The sequence below is a fragment of the Conger conger genome, chromosome 16 (assembly GCF_963514075.1).
Source record: "Conger conger chromosome 16, fConCon1.1, whole genome shotgun sequence".
NCBI lineage: Eukaryota > Metazoa > Chordata > Actinopteri > Anguilliformes > Congridae > Conger > Conger conger.
This window is the reverse complement of record NC_083775.1, coordinates 7,010,426-7,035,927: the sequence shown is the minus strand read 5'-3', so window position 1 is coordinate 7,035,927 and position 25,502 is coordinate 7,010,426. Positions and strand designations below refer to the sequence as shown.

At 47.5% G+C, this 25,502-nt stretch overlaps 3 protein-coding genes across 4 annotated transcripts in view; 2 read left to right on the top strand and 1 right to left on the bottom strand.

Annotated features, from left to right (window-relative positions):
* Positions 1 to 2,091: 2,091 nt before the first annotated feature.
* pglyrp6 (peptidoglycan recognition protein 6) lies at positions 2,092 to 7,838 on the bottom strand. The gene is made up of 6 exons (XM_061223099.1): positions 7,651 to 7,838; positions 6,281 to 6,415; positions 4,770 to 5,585; positions 4,125 to 4,335; positions 2,917 to 3,211; positions 2,092 to 2,178 (listed from the first exon to the last, which is right to left on the bottom strand). Exons 2-6 carry the CDS (start codon positions 6,342 to 6,344, stop codon positions 2,158 to 2,160), a joined length of 1,407 nt encoding a protein of 468 aa, XP_061079083.1. The 5' UTR covers positions 6,345 to 6,415; positions 7,651 to 7,838; the 3' UTR covers positions 2,092 to 2,157.
* Positions 7,839 to 9,216: 1,378 nt separating this feature from the next.
* trappc5 (trafficking protein particle complex subunit 5) lies at positions 9,217 to 11,309 on the top strand. Of its 2 annotated transcripts, none has more exons than XM_061224421.1 (3): positions 9,217 to 9,323; positions 9,673 to 9,945; positions 10,979 to 11,309. In XM_061224421.1, the coding sequence occupies exons 2-3, from the start codon at positions 9,676 to 9,678 to the stop codon at positions 11,273 to 11,275; spliced, it is 567 nt and encodes a 188-aa protein (XP_061080405.1). In that variant the 5' UTR covers positions 9,217 to 9,323; positions 9,673 to 9,675; the 3' UTR covers positions 11,276 to 11,309. The 2 variants fall into 2 exon arrangements, with proteins under 2 accessions (XP_061080405.1, XP_061080404.1); XM_061224420.1 differs by lacking the exon at positions 9,217 to 9,323 and adding an exon at positions 9,331 to 9,470.
* A 2,319-nt stretch (positions 11,310 to 13,628) lies between these two features.
* Positions 13,629 to 25,502, top strand: part of LOC133114732 (mucolipin-1-like) — a 14,785-nt gene continuing 2,911 nt past the window's right edge. The window contains exons 1-10 of the mRNA XM_061224320.1: positions 13,629 to 13,844; positions 16,713 to 16,984; positions 17,665 to 17,832; positions 18,279 to 18,435; positions 20,321 to 20,408; positions 21,897 to 21,993; positions 22,445 to 22,544; positions 23,462 to 23,568; positions 23,995 to 24,144; positions 25,483 to 25,502. The exon at positions 25,483 to 25,502 is cut by the window's right edge and continues 82 nt beyond it. Of these exons, the coding sequence (XP_061080304.1) occupies positions 13,805 to 13,844; positions 16,713 to 16,984; positions 17,665 to 17,832; positions 18,279 to 18,435; positions 20,321 to 20,408; positions 21,897 to 21,993; positions 22,445 to 22,544; positions 23,462 to 23,568; positions 23,995 to 24,144; positions 25,483 to 25,502 (1,199 nt within the window). The 5' untranslated portion in view covers positions 13,629 to 13,804. The remainder of the gene's footprint in view (positions 13,845 to 16,712; positions 16,985 to 17,664; positions 17,833 to 18,278; positions 18,436 to 20,320; positions 20,409 to 21,896; positions 21,994 to 22,444; positions 22,545 to 23,461; positions 23,569 to 23,994; positions 24,145 to 25,482) is intronic.

Below are 25,502 nucleotides of genomic sequence, written 5' to 3'. Positions count from 1 at the left end.
GTTGATTTGAAACGGTGTTTGCCTGGTCTGCTTTGCTATGTGATTAAAGGGGCTCAGGTCACAAATGTGTGTATAGATCGTGCTTAAAGGTCCCATATTGTACACCTTTCCTGATATCTGTAAGAAAAGGTTTGTGTGGTTTTTGGTACCACAAACAATCTCTGTCCAGTTTTACATGTCCATTCTCCAGCGCCTCTCATGAGCTGTTTTAGGGACTGTCTTTAAGGCTCATTGATATCAAAGAAGTTCTAGAATTGAGTTCCAGAAAAACTTCAAAATAAAATTGTTAAAGGAAGAGAATGCTACCTTCCTCTGGCTGTGCCCTGTATGTCCTTAGACTTGGCGGAAGCCTCGGACATGTGCAATGTGCAGATTTCCTCGGTAAAGCCTGATTGGAAATGGCATTGTGGGAATATTATGTAAATACTTCCTTTCACCACAAGAAGTCACTGTTTCCCAGGCCTGGTTGGAATTTTACTACTGCAAAGTTGCCGTTGAAGTAAGAGCGTCAATAACAGCGCAATAGTAATAGTAGAGATAATCGAATATGTAAAAGGAAACTGACGGGTCGGCAGCAGAGCGGGAAAATAGCGCACGCGGCGATCTCTTACAACGGTCCTGAGAAATGCTCTCACCAGACTGCGTCAGAGAAGGTGTACGTGCCAATACAAAAAAAATAATAAAATAAAACGCATCCTCCTTTCCGCCGCTACTCTCCTCCTAACTGGAAGCAGTGGCGCACTGGCATCTGATCTGTTTATGAGCCTCTCCTTATATGGCACGTGTCATTACCTGCCCCCTTCAAGAGGCCAATCGTATTTCAGATAAATCAGCCAATCACACGGCCGCCACCTTGGTGCGTTATTTGTTTGCGTTGACCTTGCTGACGGCTTGAGAAGCCAGACTTGTCCGGTCCTAACCGAAAAGGGCCGGTGTGAGTTTGTTTCAGCATAGCGCCACAACACCTGAATCTACTCAGGATATTGATTAGTCCATTAGGTGAATCGGGTGTCAGTGCTGGGCTCAAACAACAGCCTGTACCCACACCGGCCCTTTTTGGATGTAATCTCTCTCGATCGCAAGGGGCCTGTGAGTAAGTTTAATTAACCTTTCCTCTCTGTGAATCACATCCATTCCCTCTCGTTTGTAAACTATTGTTGTACGCAGGGAGGATACCAGCTGCATCTGGCTAACAGATGGCTAGATGACCACTTTAAGATTTGAGGTAAAAAATAAAAAAGTCACTTCCTGTATTCCAAAAATTTGCAAAACCTCAGCGCTCAGTGGTCATAAACACAGCTGGCAGGATACAAGGTGAAATAAACTAAATATACCACGATCACATGCAAGATATTTTTTCACTTTGATGATCGTTAGTAACCCGCCATTTTGAGCTCTCCTACAGCGCCATGCTAATGCCGTGTCCGCCTCTCGTTGCGAGATATTTCTATGCATTTTTCCATGGACTGTCACACTTTCCCTTCAGCCCCTCTGCAGCGTTTAAACCATGACATCCAGATGTAGCACGGATGTTCTGGATGTACGGTTATTCATTTCTCTGCTTTCTCTCACTCCATGGCACAGCCAAAAGCTAACCATAAACAATATGTGGGAAATCTGCATGGCAAATATGAACAATATCGCATTCCATTCATATGCCGTGGCCTCTTTTATCCCATACAATGTAGTACTTAACTAAAAATCCAGAATACTTTTAATTGTATGTACTGTTCCGTGCCAAATCTTGGAGGGTGCACCTGTGTGTAGGTGAACAGTGATGAGATACAAACTCCTGAAAACATTAGCTTCATGCTCCATTTAGTTTTGCTGGTAGAGCCATTACCGGGTGTCTCCTCAGTGGGAAAAAAACATGCATTTTTAGGGCGGAATCTCGAAAAAGATTAAAAGTCTTTCAAAGTTTAAATGGCTCTACTGACAAAACAAAACTTGAGTATGACGCTTTCAGCCAACACACAGAAAAAGATTTAAGAGAAAGATTAAATATTTCTACATATGTGAATTTCTAAATATATTACAAAACAAAATACATGTGGATACTGCTCTTTCTTTTGTAAAATAGTCACATCCATTTCTACTTTGGTTTATGCAGTGAAATTATTTTATTTTTTGATTCAGGTGTCTCCTTGTTCTCCATCTTCAAGGCTTGACTTCCACTTCCTGTCAGAGATGAAAAGGAGTCAGATGTCATGTGGAGTTACGGTCATACGGTCTTTAAAATCTTAAACACAGTCACTGTGGTCTTTTACCCTGAAGTGTGCAATCCTTGGATCTCAGAGAAGAGTGTGAAAATGAGTCATGTCACGTGGAGTTACAGTTATATGGTCATACGGTCTGTACACTCTTAAACACGGTCGCTGCGGTCTTTACCCTGAAGTGTGGCCATCCCTGGATCTCGGAGAAGAGAGTGAAACGGAGTCAGATGTCATGTGGAGTTATGGTCATACGGTCATATGGTCATACGGTCTGTGAAATCTTAAACACAAACACAAATATGGTCATTGTGGTCTTTACCCTGTAGTGCGCTCATCCCTTGATCTTGGAGAAGAGAGTGAAACAGAGTCAGATGTCACGTGGAGTTACGGTTATATGGTCATACGGTCTGTACACTCTTAAACATGGTCGCTGCGGTCTTTACCCTGAAGTGCGGCCATCCCTTGATCTCGGAGAAGAGAGTGAAACCGAGTCAGATGTCACGTGGAGTTATGGTCATACGGTCTGTGAAATCTTAAACACAAACACAAATATGGTCATTGTGGTCTTTACCCTGAAGTGCGGCCATCCCTTGATCTCGGAGAAGAGAGTGAAACCGAGTCAGATGTCACGTGGAGTTACGGTCAAATGGTCACACGGTCTGTGAAACCTTGAACACAAAAACACGGTCGCTGCGGCCTTTACCCTGAAGTGCGGCCAGCCCTTGATCTCGGAGAAGAGGGCGTCCCCGGGGCAGGAGGTGTTGACCAGCTGCCGGTGGCCGTGGACGGTGTAGTTGGCGGTGAGGCGGGCCCCGCCCACGGCGCAGGCCGTCAGGCGGTCGCGGGCCAGCGCCAGGGTGTGGGCGGAGGGCAGGCTGGCCGTGTAGTCGCCAATGAAGGAGACGCCGTAGCCCAGCGAGTTGTGGCCCTTGGTGTGCGCTCCTCTCCACTGCCAGCCCCGGCCCTCGTACACGTACCCGTCCGAGCCCACCACGAAGCTGCAGAGGGGAGAGCCGGGTTGTCCACACGCTGGGTCTGTACTCATAACATTACATTATGGGCATTTGGCAGACGCTCTTATCCAGAGCGACGTACAGTTGATTAGACTAAGCAGGAGACAATCCTCCCCTGGAGCAATGCAGGGTTAAGGGCCTTGCTCAAGGGCCCAACGGCGGTGCGGATCTTATTGCGGCTACACTGGGATTCGAACCGCCGACCTTGCCTGTCCCAGGCATTTACCTTAACCACTACGTTACAAGCTGCCCGTCGCCGCCCGCTACTCAGAGGGGGAAAGTACAGGGGTCGGACAGTCACAGTCCTGCTGCCTGTTTCTTCCACCCATGAACTCGACCAGCTGGTTTCACTCATTAGCTCCACCTACTGGCTGAAGAACTGTGCTAATTAGCAAATACAGGTGATTGGAACAAAATACTGAGAGGACTCTGGACCTCTGCCTGCCTGTGTGACAGATAGGGGCGGCCTGTAGCTTTGTGGCTAACGTACATGACTTAGGACCCTGAAAGGTTGGTGGCCTCGGTGTAGCCACGATTAGATCCGCACAGCCGTTGGGCCCCTTGAGCAAGGCCCTTAACCCCGCATTGCTCCAGAGGGAATTGTCCCCTCCTTACCCAAAGCGACTTACATTATTGGCATTTGGCAGACGCTCTTATCCAGAGCGACGTACAGTTGATTAGACTACGCAGGAGACAATCCTCCCCTGGAGCAATGCAGGGTTAAGGGCCTTGCTCAAGGGCCCAACAGCTGTGCGGATCTTATTGTGGCTACACCGGGATTAGAACCACACTTGTGTGTCCCAGTCATTTGCCTTAACCACTATGCTACAGGCCGCCCTATGACTTACAGTTGATTAGACTAAGTAATAAGGACTGATTATAGCGGTCCGGGCTGCACCTGTAGCCGATGTCGTCCCAGCCGCGGTCGTCCTGGTGGAAGCGCTGCATGGCCCTCATGTCCGCGGCGCACCGGTCGAAGGAGAGGCAGGGCTGGCCCGGCTGGTACGTGTGGTGCACGTACAGGAAGGACAGGGGCAGGGCCAGCTGCGTGGGCGTGCCCCGGTACGGCTCCGCCCCCCACTGGCACCGCGGGATTATGGCAGGGCAGTCTTAACACAGCGGGTAGAACGAGCCAATCAGTGGAGCTGAGGCGGTTTACACAGGCAAGCCCTGTAACATAACTATTGTGACTGATTGGGATGTTTATTGGGAGTAGGTTTGTGGGGCTGTTGTTTTCACACTTTTGGTCACCACCTCTTTGCTTCATTGTCAGCAAGAAAAACCGCTAGCCTGGCACTTATACCGGCAGTAAGCCATTAATGCCATTCAGCAAGACTTCCACTTCAGTGAGACCTCCCCATTTGCGCAATGTCAAATAACCATGGCTTGATTTGCTTTTAAATACAAGAAAAATGTATTGGGGTGAATGCTACTTTTGGGGTCACGGTTCTGGCCCTTATAACTCCCTGTTTGCATAAAGCAGCCAAATTAATACTAGAGAGTGGCCGCTGCACCTCTGTTTTGGGCGAAGGCATGTACTCACCCATGTACCTGTGGACGAACAGCTCCACCCCTGCCGTGAGCACAGCCTCGCTCTCCTGCCCCTCCTCCGGCCCGGGGTGGGCAGTCAGGCGGCGGTGCAGGGCCAGGGACTCCCGCACCTGGTCCTGGAGCAGGGAGGGGCTGACCAGCGTGCGGAAGTTCTCCCTGCGGCGCGGGCTGATGAGGCGGGGGGCCGAGCTCAGGCCTGCCCCCTGCAGGCGGTGCTGGTAGTACAGCCTCAGGAGGCCGCTCAGCCGGGGCGGGGGTTTCGGGGCCCGTCCGGAGAGCTCGGCCCCGAGGATCACGCCGTCCATCCCGCCGTTAACCACGGCGTCCGTCGCCGGGGTCGGCGTCCCGGAGAGCGTGAAGGTGCGCGGCGACGTCAAGTTGTCCCAGCAGCCACCGGGGCCCAGGCTGTCCCAGAGCGGGGGCGTCCCGGCGCGGAGGAAGGCCAGGCCCAGGGTCCGGGCCAGGGCGAGGGGGTACAGGCCCGGAGGCGCCAGCAGACCCGCCTCCACGCCCAGAATGAGCGGGGCCAGGGCCACCGTGGTGCCGTCCCCCGTCAGGACCACGCCCTCCTCCTCGGTCTCGGTGACCCGGTGACTGATCGCGCTCCGGAGGAAGTCGGACGCCTCGGAGGGGATTGTGGGAAGAGGCGTCTCGCTCGGCGGACCCAGGAAGTGTCGGACGAACGGGTCATCCAGCCCCCCGAACCTCCGCAGGGTCTTCAGCACGCTCAGGACCCCCATCTCTGGGTCCCACTCTTCCACCTGCTCCACGGCCGTGATGAAGCTCTCCATGGTCCGCTGGGGGGCGGCTGAAACAGGAGGAAATACTATATGAGCCATACTATACTCACATACTACACCCATATACGCACATCCTACACCCACATACTACACCCACATACTATACCCACATACCCACATCCTACACCCACATACCCACATACTATACCCACGTCCTACACCCACATACCCACATACTATACCCACATCCTACACCCACATCCTACACCCTACACCCACATCCTACACCCACATACCCACATCCTACACACACATACCCACATCCTACACCCACATACCCACATCCTACACCCTACACCCACATCCTACACCCACATACCCACATCCTACACCCACATACTACACCCTACACCCACATCCTACATCCACATCCACAGCTCACAGCTACAGGCTCATTTCACCGGGATCTCCACACCAGTCTTGTCTTCAGATCGAGTGGCCCACATGGTAACATGTGGGTCATGCGGTCCTGCAGTCACGCGGTTATATGGTCTTTATGAGCGATATGGTCTCTCGATCATCCACTTGCGGTTGTGACTCATGCAGAACCGTTTGTGTGAATACATTGACACACACTGCTTTACAGTCGATGTGAATCTGAGGTCAGTACTCTGCTTCAATGCAGAAAATCCCTGCGTGTCATAATATGAAAACAATGAGCGTGTGAAAGTGCAGCGGTGTGCGGCAGTGTCGGAGCTGTTACCGTGGCAAAGGGCAACGGTGCCCAGCGCAACCATAGCGACGATGTTTATCGCCATGGATCCCATCAGAAACGGTGAACTCTCTCAGATCTCCCTCGGAGCTGACAAGCACAGACCCACGGCGACTCAGGCAAACACTGGGGATGGACACAATTCTCAGCCTTTCTTTGTTTGCACCCTTTCATCGAATTGTGTGGGAAATGTACAGTTGTTCGGTGTTTGCGCACTGTGTGTGTGTGTGTGTGTGTGTGTGTGTGTGTGTGTGTGTGTGGTAAACTGTGTCCACTTGGCTCAAGGACCTTGGTATAACTATCTGATTCGTTCATATTGACCTTTCATTTCATAGCCTGTGTCAATATGGAATTTGTGTCTCTGCATTTGTGAAAATAAGGTAGCTCTCTATAGCCTAGAAAATACCATCACCTATTCTCGGAGCAAGTCAAGTTTGATAATTTGTCATTCCAACCAAATAAATACACATACAGTAGAATGAAATGACGTTTCTCAGGAAGAAAAAACACATACATAAAAACACATGAGACCAGTGCTATACTAAAAAGTGCAATTAAGGACCTGAGTTAAAAAAATTATTTTAAAAAGGCATGGTTTCGGGTACAAAATAAATGAAACCTCGATAAAATAATAATAAAATATTAAAGAATATAGCAGCATAGTGCAATATGTCATATAATAAGTAAGCAGAAATTAAAAGCAATGAAAAGATAGCAGCTAAAATTATTTTTTCTTTTTTTGCGCTGAATGTCTAATGTGCAGGGTGTGTTTAACGGTCTTATAGCCTGTGAGAAGAAGCTATTGTGCAAAATGCCATGAGCTCTGGCTGTTCTCTAAAGTCAGTTTTTGTTAGCAGGTAAGGCATAAAAAATGCTGTTTGGATCATTCTTTTCAAGGCATTTGGGGTGCAGCGCATATCCTGTTACATGTTGTCTGATAATTTCATAATATACAGTACATAACAAGGTTACAATAAAGCGAGCCAAGAGCCTGATTAAAGGCTTATAGGTGTGTGTGTCTAAAATATCAGGTTTATATCAGGTGCCTTAAGTCAACACGTAGGGCTTTGCAAATGTTTGTTCTTGAAATATTGATAGCAATGTACAACAAAAATTCTCCCGCCCAATAAAATTCACAGTCAGCTCTGATCTCCTCGTCAACTTGCTTGGAACACCAATTATTGCAATTATTTAGTGTTATGTACTCTGCAATTTGTGGCATAAAGGTAAAGTTTCCTCTATTGTGTTGTCACACAATCAGCATACGACGCTTGACAGAAATCACATGCAATGCCAGCCATAACCGCACATTTCAAATGTGGACATTACTGTACAGAAACTGATGATCTCTCGGTGATTACCTGTCAACACTCGCAGTTCCGACACAGTTTTAAGCCGATGAGCAGATCCCATGCCTTTTTTCCAACAATAAATTTGGAATGCAATTGTCACTGCAACGTGTAATGTCACCGGCAGAGATAAGGCACTGTGTGACAGCGTTTCCTCATTGTATACATACACAAAATCCCGTTGGGACAAACTTGCACACTCTCGTAATTCAGGCAGATTGGTGAAGGCGGGGTTAATGATTGATGGTCTGTCCGGATGTGGTGGCACGCCACCTGTTTACAGAATCCGGCATCAGGATCAAAGGATGACCAGAATTCCGGAATTAGATGCGGGGTGTAAACAAAAAAGCGCTCTTTCCGGGAACGCATGACATGTTTAGAACGTACACATTCAAAACCAAACAAACGCACTAAAAAAAACAGGCCGTTCTCTTTCGATAACTGCACATCCCGTGCTATACATGTGTGCTGCAATACTTTTTATATATGAAGCCTTTAAATTAGAAGTACATGTTATTATTGCTGTATTCTAGCAACAACTATCACCGCTGATGTGTCTCATTGTTGATGTCGAACAGGGGTATCCAATTTTAACTGAAAGGGGACGGTGTAGACGCAGGGTTTTTTTGTTTTTAGTCCAGCACTGCGTGACTGAAAATATTTTTCCCGCTTGAGCAAAATTATTATGAATGTGCACATACACCGATCAGCCACGACATTAAAACCACCTGCTTAAACCAGTTTTTTTTATGATTAAAAATGCTTTAAACTGTCTAAACATGTCAATAAACACTTAATATTTCATTACATGGTACTTATATAAGCAGATAATCATAAGTGAATTGCATTCATGGAGATCTTGTCAGTACATTGGAGGGAGGGGGTGCATTGTTTTATTATTTAAATATCTTATATTTTTTTAAAACATTCATACACACACTCACACACCGACGGCGACTGGCCGCCACTGGTTGTCTGGCGCCGACCAGCTCGTCAGGAGCATTTGGGGGTTAGGTGTCTTGCTCAGGGACACTTCGACACAGCCCGGGCGGGGATCGAGGCGGCAACCCTCCGACTGCCAGACGACTGCTCTTACTGCCTGAGCCATGTGTTATTTAAATATCTTGGTTCGTACTGGTGTTCATGATGACGTCTATCTTAACAAATGCTCCAGGAACTGCAGAATATTTCATATTTTAAAAAATATATAGACCACCCACCGTAACAATGCACCCCCTCACCCCTCCGAATGAGTTTACAAGATTTCCATTTTCATTTAAAAATTCAACGTCCACATATCACATAATGAAATATTGTGTGTTTATAGACAATTTTAAATTAAATTTAAATAAAAAAACTGGTTTAAGCAGGTGGTTTTAATGTTGTGGCTGATCGGTGTATGCATATGAGCCGCAGATTTTCTGAATTAATGTTTGTTTTATCATAGACGTTTTAGAGACTGGATAATCAAATAGATTAGTTCATTTCAGCAGAATTATTCTTATTCACGATCATCACTTTAGAACTGTCGCCGTGGTCGACAACGCAAAATATAATTTGACTGCTGCGTGAATACAATTAAGATCGGTGAACTGCGCAGGCTCTGCTCTAATGACGAAGCACACGTGACCCGGAAGAGGAACTCGGGGTGTTTACTTCAGAACCACTTGATTCCGAAACGCCAGGTAGGCTTTGAAATCAAATGAATTAACATGTTGAAGATGATGCATATATTTTATTTAGCAAGTTCGTATTGGATGGATCGCTACACCACAAAAACAAATCTGTAGAATAGCCTGCAGTCGGTGACACGCGAGTGTTTCATATTGCCAGTTGGGTTATTATAAATTACTTGCTGCTAACAGAAGTAGCCTACTTACTGTAGTCAGAATAACGGGTTACTCTTAGATAACTGGTGAACTCAGATGTACTCTTACTGTTAAAACATGAATATTAACAAAATGTGAATTAAAAATATTAATAAAATGTTAGCGATAATAACATGTTGACGCGTTTAATTGTCTGCCCCGCAAGAGAATGGACACCCGCTTTACCAGGGGCAAATCGGCAATCCTCGAGCGCTCCCTAACCCGGCCGAAGACCGAGGTCAGCGTGAGCGCTTTCGCCTTGCTCTTCTCCGAGATGGTGCAATACTGCCAGAGCCGCGTTTACTCGGTGTCGGAGCTGCAGGCCCGCCTCGCAGACCTCGGCCAGGGCGTGGGAGCCAGTCTGCTGGACGTGCTGGTGCTGCGGGAGAAGAACGGAAAGAGGGAGACGAAGGTTCTCAATATCCTGCTCTTCATCAAGGTGGGCCTTCTCTGCCCGAGAAGGGCGACTTTGTAGACGCGCATCCTTTGCGCAACTACGAGAACGTACTCGGTGGTTTATACTTAATCCCATAATTAAATATTCGTTCTTATGCACCTAGGCCGTGTAATGTCGTAATCTAAGTGCTTGATTGCATTTTCAGGTTGCCGGAGTTCTTTTTTTACATTTTTTAAATCTTTTAATCGGATTAGTGCTGAAATCAAATCCGGATGACCAGAGCCTGAGAGATGCAGTAGTTGCTCACCAGAAGTGCATGTGTCTGATAGACTGTCACATGTTACAGTTACTAATATCTACTTTGGAACCAATAAATTGATATGTCTGTGGGGTGGCATTGGCTCAGGCGGTAAGAGCGGCAGTCGGAGGGTGTGTCAAAGTGTCCCTGAGCAAGACACCTAACTCATAACGTGCTCCTGATGAGCTAGTTGGTGTCTTGGCAACCAATCGCCATTGGTGTGTGTGTGTGTGTGTGTGTATATGAATGGGTGAATGAGAAGCATCAGTTGTACAGCACTTTGGATAAAGGTGCTATAGAAATTCCAACCATTTACCATGTCTGTCTTAATGCTGTTTCAATATTGTTTCAATGATTCGGACCTATATAATGTCACAGTTATATAGTAGTCTTAACCCTATTTTAATAACACATTTACTTGTGTATTAGGATGTTTTATTTGGCTAGGTAAGCATTGTTTGGCTAGGTAAGGGGTTAATACATTGTTCAAGAATTTTGTGTGTTGCGGTACTACAATTAAAAATTAAAAAATTAAAAAATTTCCGATGATCAAATTGGCCCTGGTCCTTGTTGTGCAGGTAGCAGTTCAAATTGTACTTCCCTCTAGGTTCTTTCAGCGCACTTATCCCTGGTATGGGGTATGCACTTTGCACTTTGTTGTACGTCGCTCGGCATAAGAGCATCTGCCAAATGCCATTAATGTAACGTAATGTAAAGGTGTCCGTGTAGAAAGCGTGTGCTGTCTTTTTAACACGGCTCCCGCCCTCCTTGCCGCAGGTGTCCGTGTGGAAGGCCCTGTTCGGGAAAGAGGCCGACAAGCTGGAGCAGGCCAACGACGACGACAAGACGTACTACATCATCGAGAAGGAGCCGCTGATCAACGCCTTCATCTCGGTGCCGAAGGAGAACAGCACGCTGAACTGCGCGGCCTTCACCGCCGGCGTGGTGGAGGCCATCCTCACGCACAGCGGCTTCCCCGCCAAGGTCACCGCGCACTGGCACAAGGGCACCACCCTGATGATCAAGTTCGACGAGGCGGTCATCGCCCGCGACAAGGCACTGGACGGCCGGTGAAGGAGGCGGGGTTACCGGGGGTGTGGGGCGGGGCCTGGCAGGTCTGGGGTGGGCGGGGCTTAATGAAAGGGCAGAGTGAATGTGTTGTTCTTCTCTGTAAGGTTTTGTTTTGAGATTATTATTATTTTTGAACGAGTAAGTGCAGCAGTTTCACCAATCTGTCTCCGCTGCAGGGCGTAGCCGGTTCAGTGTTGGCCCACCGTATCAGCCAATCCGTGTGCTTTAAATGTCAGTGAGATCTATGTGGGGCTGACCCTAAAAGCAAGACCTCATTCTGTGTGATCGTGTAACGTTTGGGCTCTGATTCGTCAAAAGGCATCAGGTGACAAACGTGGGCCAATCGCAGGTGAGCTCGCCTTTTGAGCAGAGAAAAACATACTACCTCCTCTGCCTCACAGGCTGGTGGAAAAAATAAGAGTGTTTAACCTCTGGAGTGTCACACTGATTCACACACTTTTTGTGAGACACATGAGTACAGATCATATACCGAGGGCCTGTTCATTGGACAGGCGCGCTGAACCAACACTGGACTTAAACCTGGACTGAATGGGATGTACCAGTACACATCTCTCACACATAAAAGTGATCTTTTCCAGGTTTGTGTTTCCACGTGATTTACTGTGTTCCAGTACAGGAGTGAACCAACATGATTTCTAGAGCTGTCAAAAAAATAATTGAAGGTAATGGGTTGGAACAAAAACCAGCTAGACCGGTGTTTCCTAGCAACGACACCGGCCCCCCAGGACCAGGGCCGTGCACCCGGGCTAGGGGCTTACTTGTGGGTGTCTAGTAGATTTTGTCATCTGATTGAGTGACAGAGTCGGCCGTTTTTGCAGACAGGGGTGCATTGGTCCTAGACACATTATGCTAAATTAACATACTTGTTTTAAGATACCAACAAAAGTGTTGATGGACAGACACTGCCCTAAAGACCTGGAAGCTTTCTCCCAGCCCTCCCATTGGTTCAAACTGAACCTCCCTTTCACAACACCTGGATACTTTTGATTGTAAATATGCTTATCGTGCTGTGTTTTTGTTCAGATGCATATGCAGTGATTTCAGGCTTGAAACTTGGTAGTTTAGACCACTGATTTCTTTTTGGACTTGAGTGTCTGTTCTTTGAGGAACGCTAGAGATCGGTGGTCTAGGGGCCAAACTACAGGTTCAATCCTCTTAACACGATTGCTGTCGGTTTCCTGTGAAGTACTGGTGTTTGTATATGTGCAGTCTTACAATAAAATTAAAAACTTTACAAACATGCAAACATTTTTTTTGTTTATTATACATGCCTTTTTGCAAAATAAGCATTTGAGTGCCACACCCACACATGAATCATATATGGGTCCTGTATCAGGAAGCAGGTTTTCTGAGTCTGCTGGATAACTGCATTGGAAGTAAAACCTGGAACCCTTCCAAATCTAGAACATTAGCTTAATTCAGTGTTAAGGCAAGGCTGCTTCTGGATTTCTGATCAAGTTCTATTCCTAATGATTTCACTAGCCCAATCATTTACATGATCCGATCTAAACGGCAGCTGATAAATGTTCGTGTCTTGTAGCATTTTATGGTGGTCTAATTTAGGACTGAATCGGTCATGGTGGATATGGCGATGATTTGCCTGATTGAGCCAGGGTAACTGGTGGCAGAAGAATCCTGCATAGGCATCGGCCCTCCAGGACTGGAGATGCCCAAGTAAAAAGGCCTGTTCCAGGTTTTACTCAACGCGGTTATCCAACTAACTCGTTAATCCTGCTTCGTGAAATACCTACCTGTTGGATTCCTGCTGTGTAATGGTTTACATCTTCTTTGTTCTGGTTGTGTTGTGAGAAAAGTTACGCGCATGGTTTTCCCCTGGAAACGTGGCCGCAGTAAATGTTTTCGTAAAATAGAATCAACCTTTTCCCCAGCTTGTTGGGCAAAACAACACAGAGTAAGTAGGATGGGCAGCCTTGACTGAATGAGGTAGCGTTATTTTTTCCCGATAGGACATAAGGTCATTCCGACTTTTGCTGCAGTGCTGCTGCGGTTCTGGCCGACGTCAGACCAGTTGCTTGTATCCAGTCGTATCCAGCGAAAGAAGTGCGTGTTTGGTCCTTCAGAATATTTTAATTTGTTTTTTATTGACAAAGTAATCAGAACGGCCAAAAACTTAAGTAGAGGTTCATAATCTAATGTGTTTGCACGGTTGTTATGGTTGTTGCCATGTTATTATGTGCCCGAGCAATGATGTGCAATGAACCGTAGACATTGGTTCAAAGCTATGTTAATTAGGTAAACACGCCCGTCTTTAGACACAGAGCGAGTGAGTTCGCCGGGTGCGTATTACGTCACGTGTTTCGGGTCACGTGGTTTGCTGAGGAAGTCTTGAGACGTGTTTATTGTGGTTTTAAACGGTACGGCGCTGCTGTCAACCAGCGACGTGGTGGGCTTATTGTCGCCCAGAGTCGACCAGTTCGGCCGCGATTCTCCCTTATTTGTTGAGTGCATTCCCTATTTATTCCAGTTATTTATGTATTTCAAGGCATCGGCATGGCTTCTCCTGGTTGTAACGACTGCAACCACGACGCAGGTTAGTACGCTCGTGTTACAGCTAGTTAGCTGACTACCGATATAACTTTCCTGCTGTATAGCCAGTCTGGCTTTCAGAATTGTATGCGAATGTCGTTTTGATTGAAATATTTTATCTACATCTTGATATTTAAATTATATTTTAGTAAAAGGCTAACTAGACAAGCAAAATGCGACGAGGACGTTTTTTGGTGTTCGGCTGTGAGCTTTCTACATAACAGCTAGCCTATTTATAATATTTCACATCGTTTTTTAATTTGATCATGTTACCGTGTGTAGCTAAGTTGAGTTCTCCAAATATACTATAACGTCAATAATAACAGCAGCACAAGAGAACTGTAGCCTGTAAGTTATATCAGACATTCATGCCATGTAATATTTCCCACATAATTATTGGGCAGGTATGAAGACGTGCCTGTCACCTTTGTTTTTCCGCCTTCATTTCACGGCTGTTTTGATGGAGGGACAGTGAAGGGTGTTCTAAACTCAGCATGAATGGGTGCTCTCATGGATAAAACATTGCATTCATTCTAGCCTCTGTGAACCCTAAAGTGATTCGATTAGCTGAAGCATCACACGCGTCGAGTCATAACTTCTTAATGTGGGTGTGTCCTGTGGTGGCCAGTAAGTAGTTGCCTAGCCTCGTAAGAGTGTGAAATTGATAGAATTATGGCTTCTCAAACGATTTTCGCAAATGGTAAACATGTCGTTGGAGGGAACCCTCAGGCGCACGCGTAGCTATACGCAGTCACCTCGCGGAGTTGAAGGGTGAAATCGATGTTACCGTGTCACCTTCGCCCTTCGGGAAAAGTTGCCGCGGGCTTTTGTCCTTCTGCGGTCACTGATGAGACACAAACTCAGTTTATAGCATTTAATTATGTACTTTGAATGCGCTGATGGTATTATTTCTCAGAGACAGTGTTCATTTAATACTAGCTTATGTATTGCAGACTATTAACACACACATTTGCGGCGCCTGGTAACCAACACAGCAACCTGAACTGTATCCCCCAAAACAATACAGTCTACGGGACAAACGGCGTCCCATAAGGGACAAGACTGAAACACTGTTTGCTGTTCTGATCAGAGAGCTGACTTGCTACATCTACACAGGCACATTCCCAGTTGGCCCTTCTCAACACAATTACGTTTTTAAACGTTGTTTAAGTTATCCCTGTTGGAAAAAACAGCTCAAGTTAGGTTTTAAAACAGCTGGCTGAACAATTCCAACCAACTCCCAGTTCCACATGGTTTAGCTGGTTGGCCAGTACAGGCCAGCTCCCAGCTTGACATAGTTTGACCAGCTCAAGCTTTGTCAACCAGCCACAAGCTGGCATAGCTTGATTTTACAGCATGGATTTTAACATAACATAACACAACATAACACAACATAACACAACATAACACAACACAACATAACACAACATAACACAACATAACATAACATAGCATAACATAACATATAGTAATTGAAAGAACAGGCCATTCAGCCCTGAACTTTTCCTACCCCGAAGTGAACCTACTGCTTAGTTTGCCAAAAAGCTAAAGAGTATCTCACACCGTATCAAGTCTTTGTTTGTCTCTTTAATTAATTTAAAAGCCTCAATCTCAAACAACTGTCTTTTTAAAATCTATCTAAACACTCAACAAATTGTTGTCAGAACTGATTAGCAAGCATAGTGCAGTTTGATCAACTGATTTTCAGTGAGGTCTGACGTCTTTATCATCCTTTCATAAAAGATCTGGTCACAGAAAGGACTTCAGAGAGTGAGGATCGAGCCGCAGTTCTGTTTTGTGATCTGCCCGTGCGTTTCAGTAGTAACCCACCTGCACTCCACTTCCCCAACAGCTTCAGGGGAGCCAGACGAGCTCTGTACTCTACAAGCAGAATTTAAAAATGTTAACCGGACACGCCATGTCATCATTATTCAAATGACTGTTTTCCATTGTCCGCTGTGCACTGTAATTGTGTGTTTAACTAGGGCGGCCTGTAGCGTAGTGGTTAAGGTAAATGACTGGGACACGCATGGTCAGTGGTTCTAATCCCGGTGTAGCCACAATAAGATCCGCACAGCCGTTGGGTCCTTGAGCAAGGCAATTGCTCCAGGGGAGGGTCTCCTGCTTAATCTAATCAATTGTATGTCACTCTGGATAAGAGCGTCTGCCAAATGCCAATAATGTAATGTAATAATGGTTCTCTATTTCCTGTTGCCTTATCTTGTATTACACATGTACCATCGCTCCCTCACCATCGCCCTTGTGCCTGTTTTTAGACCTTTTACACTGTACGCTGGCTCCCTTTGTACCCCCCATCACCACCAAAGAGGAAGTGGGCAGATGTTATTTCATGCAGCAAAACCGCATCAGCTCTGATGAGACCATCCCCCCCCCCACCCCTGTCTTTCCAGTTTCTCTCGTGTTTGCTTTAGAAGAGAAGGAGAAGTCCATAGTGTGTGTGTGTGTGGGGGGGGGGAGGTTGACCCCTTTAAGGTGTGAGGTCACAATTATGTGATTAGGATGTTCAGTTCTGAACATTCTGATACTGAGGTAACAATCGCAACTGGTGATTGAGAGCGATGGAGTTCCAGAACTCTCACTTAGAATTTTGAAAAGAAGCATTTGGTTAGACTAAGGAGGAGACAATCCTCCCCTGGGGCAATGCTGGGTGAAGGGCCTTGCTCAAGGGCCCAACAGCTGTGCAGATCTTATTGAGGCTACACCGGAGGTTGAACCGCCGACCTTGCGGGTCCCAGTCATGTACCTTAACCACTTCACTACGGGCCGTGGCAGGAAGCACATGTGCTGTATAATGAGGGACTGAAGTTGGAGTTGAGTTTCTGACACGCTTGCGCTGCGTCTCCCCGCTCAGAGAGAGGCAAGCTGTTGACCTCGGTCACATGTTACGGCTCCAGCGACTCCAGTGACCATGTGGCCCCCGTGGCCCCCGTCACCCTCGGCAACCACCGGCCCCGGCAGCTTGGAGGGTGGGGCTCGGAGCAGGAGGAAGAGGAGCAAGAGGAGGAGCTCCGCCGGAAGTTGAAGTACTTCTTCATGAGCCCCTGTGACAAGTTCCACGCCAAGGGCCGCAAGCCCTTCAAACTGGGCCTGCAGCTGCTGAAGATCGTCATCGTCACCGTGCAGGTGAGGCCCACGGCGCCCTCGTCCGGTCTCGTCACGGTCGCGGGTTTGAAAGGCTGCCGAGATCTGATTGGCTGACGGCGGCCATCTTGTTTGAGCTGTCGACTCGTCCTTAAAGGGTCTCATAGCACCTTCAATCAACATGCAGCCGATATCGTTTCTAGATTTATATAGATGAACAAAATTAAAGATATAAATTCTCCCTATCTAATGAGGGGGTAAGGCGTTGAATGTTGAATCAGGAAATAATCATGAACACATTAAATATGTATTAGCTATTGTATTGTTTTACTCGGGGTATTCTAGCTGCCAACTGTGGTATGCTAGTTTGGAAGTTGATGTATTCTTCAAGGGTTCCGATTGTTTCTGTATGGTGACACTAGGACTTGGAACCATATTGTCCTCTCAGGTCCTCTTCACACTTGTGTAATTGTGTTTGATCTGCACTTCGTTGTACGTCGCTCTGGATAAGAGCGTCTGCTAAATGCCTTGTAATGTAATGTAATGTAAATATTATGCTGAAAATGCACTGAAATTTCTCTCTCTACCCTCCCCCTTCATACCCCTCTATTGCCTGTCTGTCTCTTTCTCTCTTCCCTGTCCCTCCTGCTCTATCTCGCTCTCTCCCCCCTCACCACCTCTCTCCCTCTCTCTCTCTCTTTCTCTCTCTCTCTCTCTGCTAGCTGGTACTGTTTGGCCTCAGCAACCAGATGGTGGTGACCTTTAATGAGGAGAATACCGCGTCCTTCAAGAACATCTTCCTGAAGGACTACGGCGAGGATGTGGAAGAGCCACTGACGGTCTACACGCAGAGTGACGTCTACAGCCACATCGAGTATGCCATCGAGCAGGTAGGCCTCCTGCTGCGACCTTCATGCATTCACCCTTTAGAGGCGTAAGATCAGAACTGTGTGATTAGAGCGTTCCTACCTGAACATTCTGATGCTGATGTCACAATCACTACCGCCGGTATCTGAACACTGAATACGGAATAACGAAAAACATTCCAAAAAGAATCTAAATGGTTGATCTAAATCAGGGGTCACCAACCTTTTTGAAACTGAGAGCTACTTCATGGGTACTGAGTCATACTAAGGGCACCGTGTTGGTGACCCCTGATCTAAATGGTCTACTCTTCAAAGTGTTCTGTCCTGTGTTCTGTTCTGTCCTTAACCTGCAGGCGGTTTGAAGGTTGAGGTTTGACGGTCAAGATGGATGGTTTGAAGTCTTTCCGCTTGTGTAAGTTGTACGTGCCTTTATTTCTAGTCTCTCATGTCTTCCTCTTCCTCTTCCTCAGTACCTGGCGCTGCCGGACACCACGGTGGGGCGCTACGCGTACGTTTTCGGGGTGGGCGTGAACGAGAGCGCCCTCTCGCTCTGCCAGAGGTACTTCAGGAAAGGGAGCATCGACCCGGCCAATGACACCTTCGACATCGACCCGCACGTCGTCACCGGTAACGACAGTTACACAACTGCTCCCCGCAGCATTCTAAAACGGTTTCTTTGGTCTGAACTGGGCTGTCGACCTTCATGTGCAGAACCTTTTAACTCCCGCAGAACTAACCACACAATCAATGATGGCAAATGGACCGCTTTTATCCAAATGCAATTAATGTCTCTCATTCACCCATTCACACAGCGCACTCACACGACCGGCAACTCTTCAACTACCAGCCGAACGCTCTTGAGCTAATGTCTCCCCAGTGGTCACGGTATTTGTTCTGCACCAGTCACTGGTTGTGTTCTTGGATTTGTGTGTGCTAAAATGTTCTGCACCAGTCCCTGGCTGTTTTGCACGTGCCGAAGGTCAAGAGTAAATAATCTCTCCCTCCTTCTCACTGACATCTTTCTCTCACTTCCTCTTTTCTACTCGCTCTGTCTCTCTCTCTCTCTCTCTCTCTCTCTTTCCTCTTATTCCTCTTGTCTCAAAATGTACCAGGTGCCCTCTCTCCTTTTTACGTCCGATCTCTCCCTCCTCTCTCTTTCGTCTCATCGCTCCCACATCCCTCTCTCTCTGTCTCACTTCCTGTTTTCTGTTGACTCTTGGTCATCAGGCCGGTCTGACGGTGCTTAAAATCATCTGTGGATCATAGGAGTCGCATATTGAGGGTGAGTCAGCAGCCACTGCACTGCAGGGCCTGAAATGGCGCTTAGTGACCGCCGTGTTTTGGATGCGGTTTCCTGCGTACGTTCAGGAAGTTCCACGCGCGAAATTAATTTAGAAAGGGGGCACGGTTTATTCCCGAAGTCCGTCTCTCCACGTGGTAGACCGGGAGAGTCCGTGGACTTCTTAATGCGACGCAGAGACCACTGTCTCTTCCTGTTTTTTATCCTTTGTCTGCAATATAAAATCAAATGTACGAGTAGTCATGGTAACAGAAGCGCATTATGAAGCGTACAGTGTTTTCTCTATGTTAGAGGTTATGTCGTTGTTTATGAGAGAGGTCAGAGGAGAAGAGCTGACAGGAGGGTGACCTTAATGCAAACAACATTACAACAGTGGCACGCAGAAGAGCACACAACGCATCAAACCTCGAAGTGGATAGGCTACCGCAGCAGAAGACCAAAACATCAAAATAATATGTCTAACGAGTACCTAGTGCTCAGCGACTATAATTAGATAACCATGTTAAATAATTAAAAAGATAATTTAACATGGTTAAATAAGATTATTTAACATGGTTTCAAGAGAGAATTAAGAAAGCAGGAGACTCTAAGCCAATACAGAAAGAACTGAGACATTATTCTCTGAACCAAAAGGAAAAGGTGGTCAGAACCAGCCAATCCCGTCTGGAGTAATAACAGCATATGAACCACAGATGAAGGCTTGTTTGTTGTCACCTCTTCGGTCTCTTCGGTCTGTTTGTGTTGGCTTCAGTAATGGCTGCCTGTGCAGGTTATTTCACACGACTACCTCATCTCTCTCTCTCTCTCTCTCTCTCTCTCTCTCATATCTCTCTCTCATCTCTCTCATCTCTCTCTCGCTCTCTCTCGCTCTCTCTCTCTCTCTCTCTCTATCTCTCTCATCTCTCTCTATCTCTCTCATCTCTCTCTCATCTCTCTCTCATCTCTCTATCTCTCATCTCTCTCTCTATATCTCTCTCTCTCTCTCTATCTCTCATCTCTCTCTCTATCTCTCTCATCTCTCTCTCTATCTCTATCTCTCTCTCTCATCTCTCTCTCTCTCTCATCTCTATCTCTATCACTCATCTCTCTCATCTCTCTCTTTCTATCTCTCATCTCTCTATCTCTCTCATCTCTCTCTCTATCTCTATCTGTCTCTCATCTCTCTCTCTCTCTCTCTCTCTTTTCACTGATCCCTCTCTCTGTTTCTCTTAGACTGTATTGGAGTGAATCCCATGGCCACGCCTCCTAGTCCACTCCTGGTGCGTAACAGCCACAAGAACTTCACCCTGCAGTTCCACAAGTGAGACGTGCAGATGCGCGCACACACACACACACACACACACACACACACACAAACACGCACACTCAGTCCACAAACACGCACACTCAGTCCACAAACACGCACACACAGTCCATAAACACGCACACGCACACAGTCCATAAACACACACACACACACACACACACAGTCCATAAACACACACACACACACACACACACACACACAAACAAACACGCACACTCAGTCCACAAACACGCACACACAGTCCATAAACACACACACGCACACGCACACACACACGCACACAAACACGCACACACAGTCCATAAACACACACACACACACACAAACACGCACACACAGTCCATAAACACACAAACACACACGCAAACACGCACACACACAGTCCATAAACACACACACGCATACACATACATATACATAAACACACACACACACACACAGACCTGTAAAGCGCACACACACACACACACACACAGACAGACCTGTACATTGTATAAACACACACTCACACAGAGACCTCTACATTGTATAAACGCACACACTCACACTCACACACACACACACACTCACACACACACACACACACACACAGTGGTGTGCACACAAGCCCCCACAAACGTGCATGACACAGCAGCATTCATGCATGCACACAGTCACTGTTCCATTTGACCGCAAAGCTGCGCTCACTTATTTGCGCTCTGTTGTTGCTAGGAGACTGATACTGTGACTCATAAAGGGTGAACAGTGCTCGCGTCTGTCCTTGTGTGTTACTGTGCTTTTCCAGTCGCCTCTGTTATGGCTCTATCAGTTATTCATTGGACTTATTTTTAGTCTTATTGGTTTTCTGCTGCTGTAGCCCATCCACTTCAAGGTTTGAGGTGTTCAGAGATGCTTTTCTGCCTGGTGATTTGAGTTACTGTTGCCTTCTCGACAGCTTGAACCAGCCTGGCCATTCTCCTCTGACCTCTGTCAGTAACAACGCATCTTCCCCCACAGAACTGCTGCTCACTGGATGTTTTTGCACCATTCTCTCTAAATTCCTGACTCTAGACTCTTGTACATGAAAATCCCAGGAGATCAGCAGTTTATGAGATACTCAAATCACCCAGTCAGGCACCAACAATCATTCCATGGTCAAAGTAACTTGGATCACATTTCTTTCCCATTCTGATGTTTGGCCTGAATAATAACTGAACCTCTTAACAAGCTGGTGTACAGCTTTACCTAATAAAGTGGTCACTGAGTGTACATTACATGTTCAGTATGGATACATACATTTTGTGCTTTAAGGGTGCGGAACCATACTGACTGTGTGTTTACTGGAAGGAAGTGTAACCCCCCCCCACACACACACACCCACACACACACACACACACTCAGACATGCAGACACACCCGTTTGCACACATTCTATTAAAACTGATGGAAAGGCATTTGGCATGACCAGAGTAAATGAAAATGTTTCTCCCCCTCTCTTTCCCAGGTTGATCAATGTGACCATTGAGTTCCAGTTGAAGGCCATTAATATCCAGACCATCATCAACAATGAGATCCCCGACTGCTACACCTTCTCCATCACGGTCAGTGTACACACGACCACACCATCACCATCACTGACCACAGTGTGTGTGTGTGTGTGAGCATGTATGATTGTAAGGAAGTATCTATCCAGTCTATGTGCTGCTGAATGTAAATTACATTACATTATTGGCATTTGGCAGACACTCTTATCCAGAGTGACGTACAGTTGATTAGACTAAGCAGGAGACAATCCTCCCCTGGAGCAATGGGCCTTGCTCAAGGGCCCAACGGCTGTGCGGACCTTGTTGTGGCTACACCGGGATTAGAACCACCGACCTTGCGTGTCCCAGTCATGTACCTTAACCACTACGCTACAGGCCGTGCTGTGTGCTGAATGTAAATGAATAAGTGTACATGTCATTAGCGGCAGTGCTTACATCTGTTCTCTCTCTCTCTCTCTCTCTCTCTCTCTCCCCCTCTCTCTCCCCTCTCCCTCCCTCTCTCTCTCAGATTCTGATGGATAATAAGGCTCACAGCGGGCAGGTGAAGATCAGTCTCCATAACCACGCTTCCATCCAGGAGTGCACAGACCCCAGCGTGTCGGGGCACGGTGAGAGAGCGCGGGGGGAGGAGGAGAGAGGAGAGGAGAGGAGGAGAGGAGGAGGAGGTGCTAGTGTAGGGAGAGATTGGGTCACCTGGGACACCAGTGTTCTGTGCTCTCCTGAGGCACACTGCCGACCCCAGGTCTGCCCTGGAGCTGCACAGAACAGGCCTGAGGGGGAAAGTCCAGGTTCAGAAAGTAAAAGTCCTCCCCAGGATTCTGTTCCGAACACATGTGCTAATTGGTGCAACTCTTCGGTCAGGAGGGAGAACTAATGAGTGAGATCAGCTGGGCTGTGTTCATCAGCGGAAGAAGCAAGGAACAGGGCTTTTGCTTTCTGAACGCTGGACCCTGATTGGCACACGCACTGCGGTGAGATCTGCAACAGGAGGAATCACCGCGATGGTGACCGATGATGCGTACGATTGGCCATTTCAAACTGGGAGAAAACAGCATTAAAGAAGTATAAAAAAGAAATGTAGTGATAACCAAGAGGTGAGGGAGAGAGAGAGAAAGAGACTGAGGTGGAGAAATGAGAGTGATACGCAGAAGCGATCGCATGTATAAGCCTGTAGCCGTGTGGTTAAGGTCCATGACTGGGACCCAGAAGGTTGATGGTTGAAGCCCCAGTGTAGCCACAATATACGGTAAGATCCGCTCAGCTGTTGGGCCCTTGAGCAAGGCCCTAAACCCCACATTGCTCCAGGGGGGATTGTCCCCTGCTTAGTCTAATCAACTACTGCTTTGTATAAAAGTCACTTTGGATAAAAGTGTCAGCTAAATAACAAATTATTATTATTACTCATTACCATTAGAAACTGAACCGAGGCAGGTTTCAGGTGACAGGTTAGTAACAGTCTCTTTGTCTGTTCTCTCTCTTGTTCTGTCTTTCATTTCCTCTCTGCCCGTCTCTGTGCATCCCCCAGCGGAGAATTACCAGCGGCTGCTGTTTGACCTGTTTGTGGCGGCTGTGTGTCTGCTCTCCCTGGTGCTGTGCGGGAGGTCCATCATCCGCGGGATCTTCCTGCAGAACGTGAGAGAGAGGGAGGGAGGGGGGGAGGAGGAGGGAGAGAGGGGGAGAAAGAGGGGAGGGAGGGGAGGGAGGGAGAAGGGGGGGAAGAAATGGATAATGTACAACAGAGAAAGATAAGGAGAGATGCACAGAGAGAGACAGTTGATTTATTGTCATACATTTGAAGTGAAGCTTGGTTTTAAATATTTAACTAAAGTTCCTGTTTTTCTTTTTCATCTCCTCTGTCTCTCACATGCACACTCACACGCACACACACACACACACACACACACACACACACACACACTCACACACACATACTCACACACTCACACACACACTCACACACACTCACACACTCACACACTCACACACTCTCTCACACACACACACACACACACACACACTCACATTCACACTCACACACACACACACTCACACACACAGGAGTTTGTGCGGTTCTTCCGGTACCGCCTGGGCCGGGGTGTGTGTTTGAGTGACAGGCTGGAGTTTGTGAACGGCTGGTACCTCCTGCTGGTGGTCAGCGACGTCCTCACCATCATTGGCAGCTTCATAAAGATCAGCATCGACTCCAAGGTCAGCCCCGATTCAGCCCCGATTCAGCCCCGATTCAGCCCTGAACTGTGGGCTCATTCCAATCGCTTATTCTTCTTTTTCTTGCTCCTCACCTGGAAATCGATCAAGGCCCGCCATCTTTAAGGACATTTCCAACCCGTTAAATGTTCCTTCTAGGAGCTAGAAGCAGAAGTTAGGAACTCCCAATCTTGCCTTTGAGCAGGGAAACATGAGCACATCCTTTGGGGGCAACATGGGGCAACATGGCTCAGGCAGTAAGAGCAGTCGTCTGCCAGTCGGAGGGTTGCCGGTTCGATCCCCCGCCCGGGCTGTGTCGAAGTGTCCCTGAGCAAGACACCTAACCACCAAAATGCTCCTGACGAGCTGGTCGGTGCCTTGCATGGCAGCCAATCACCGTCGGTGTGTGAGTGTGTGTATGAATGGGTGAATGGAGAAGCATCAATTGTACAGCGCTTTGGATAAAGGCGCTATATAAATGCCTGACATTTACCATTTTGCGGAAGTATTGTTTTCAGTGCGCGTGACATACAGTATAAATGATCGACCAGTAGACCCGCCTCTCCCCATCTGCCATGTCTGTAACTGACCTGTAGACCCGCCTCTCCCCATCTGCCACGTCTGTAACTGACCTGTAGACCCACCTCTCCCCATCTGCCATGTCTGTAACTGACCTGTAGACCCACCTCTCCCCATCTGCCATGTCTGTAACTGACCTGTAGACCCACCTCTCCCCATCTGCCATGTCTGTAACTGACCTGTAGACCCACCTCTCCCCATCTGCCACGTCTGTAACTGACCTGTAGACCCACCTCTCCCCATCTGCCACGTCTGTAACTGACCTGTAGACCCACCTCTCCCCATCTGCCACGTCTGTAACTGACCTGTAGACCCACCTCTCCCCATCTGCCACGTCTGTAACTGACCTGTAGACCCACCTCTCCCCATCTGCCACATCTGTAACTGACCTGTAGACCCACCTCTCCCCATCTGCCACGTCTGTAACTGACCTGTGGACCCACCTCTCCCCACCTGCCACGTCTGTAACTGACCTGTGGAGCCACCTCTCCCCATCTGCCACGTCTGTAACTGACGTGGCTTCGAACTGACGTTTGAAGGAGCCAGGGACATTCCGTTTGCCTAAATTATGTTTTTCCCGATTTCCCCGACTTCACTTCTTTTCCTTGCCTCTTTTCCTAGCCTCTCCTGATGGGTGGAGCTAGGAGTAGGAGCGAGGGAAAGAAAAAAGGGGAGAAAAATAAGCGATTGGAATGAGCCCTGTGTCCAGTCCGCCTCTCCCCCCTCCCCCTCACCCTGTCTGTCCCTCGCCCCCCCCCGCAGAACCTGTCCTCCTACGACGT

Excerpts from the sequence above, each read along its gene's own strand:
- pglyrp6 (XM_061223099.1), bottom strand. The coding sequence starts at position 6,344 with ATGGGATCCATGGCGATAAACATCGTCGCTATGGTTGCGCTGGGCACC. Across the intron at positions 4,336-4,769 it reads GTTCGTCCACAGGTACATGG|ACTGCCCTGCCATAATCCCG; the intron begins GTGAGTACATGC and ends CGCTGTGTTAAG. Across the intron at positions 3,212-4,124 it reads TGGGACGACATCGGCTACAG|CTTCGTGGTGGGCTCGGACG; the intron begins GTGCAGCCCGGA and ends TCCCCTCTGCAG.
- trappc5 (XM_061224421.1), top strand. The coding sequence starts at position 9,676 with ATGGACACCCGCTTTACCAGGGGCAAATCGGCAATCCTCGAGCGCTCC. Across the intron at positions 9,946-10,978 it reads ATATCCTGCTCTTCATCAAG|GTGTCCGTGTGGAAGGCCCT; the intron begins GTGGGCCTTCTC and ends TCCTTGCCGCAG.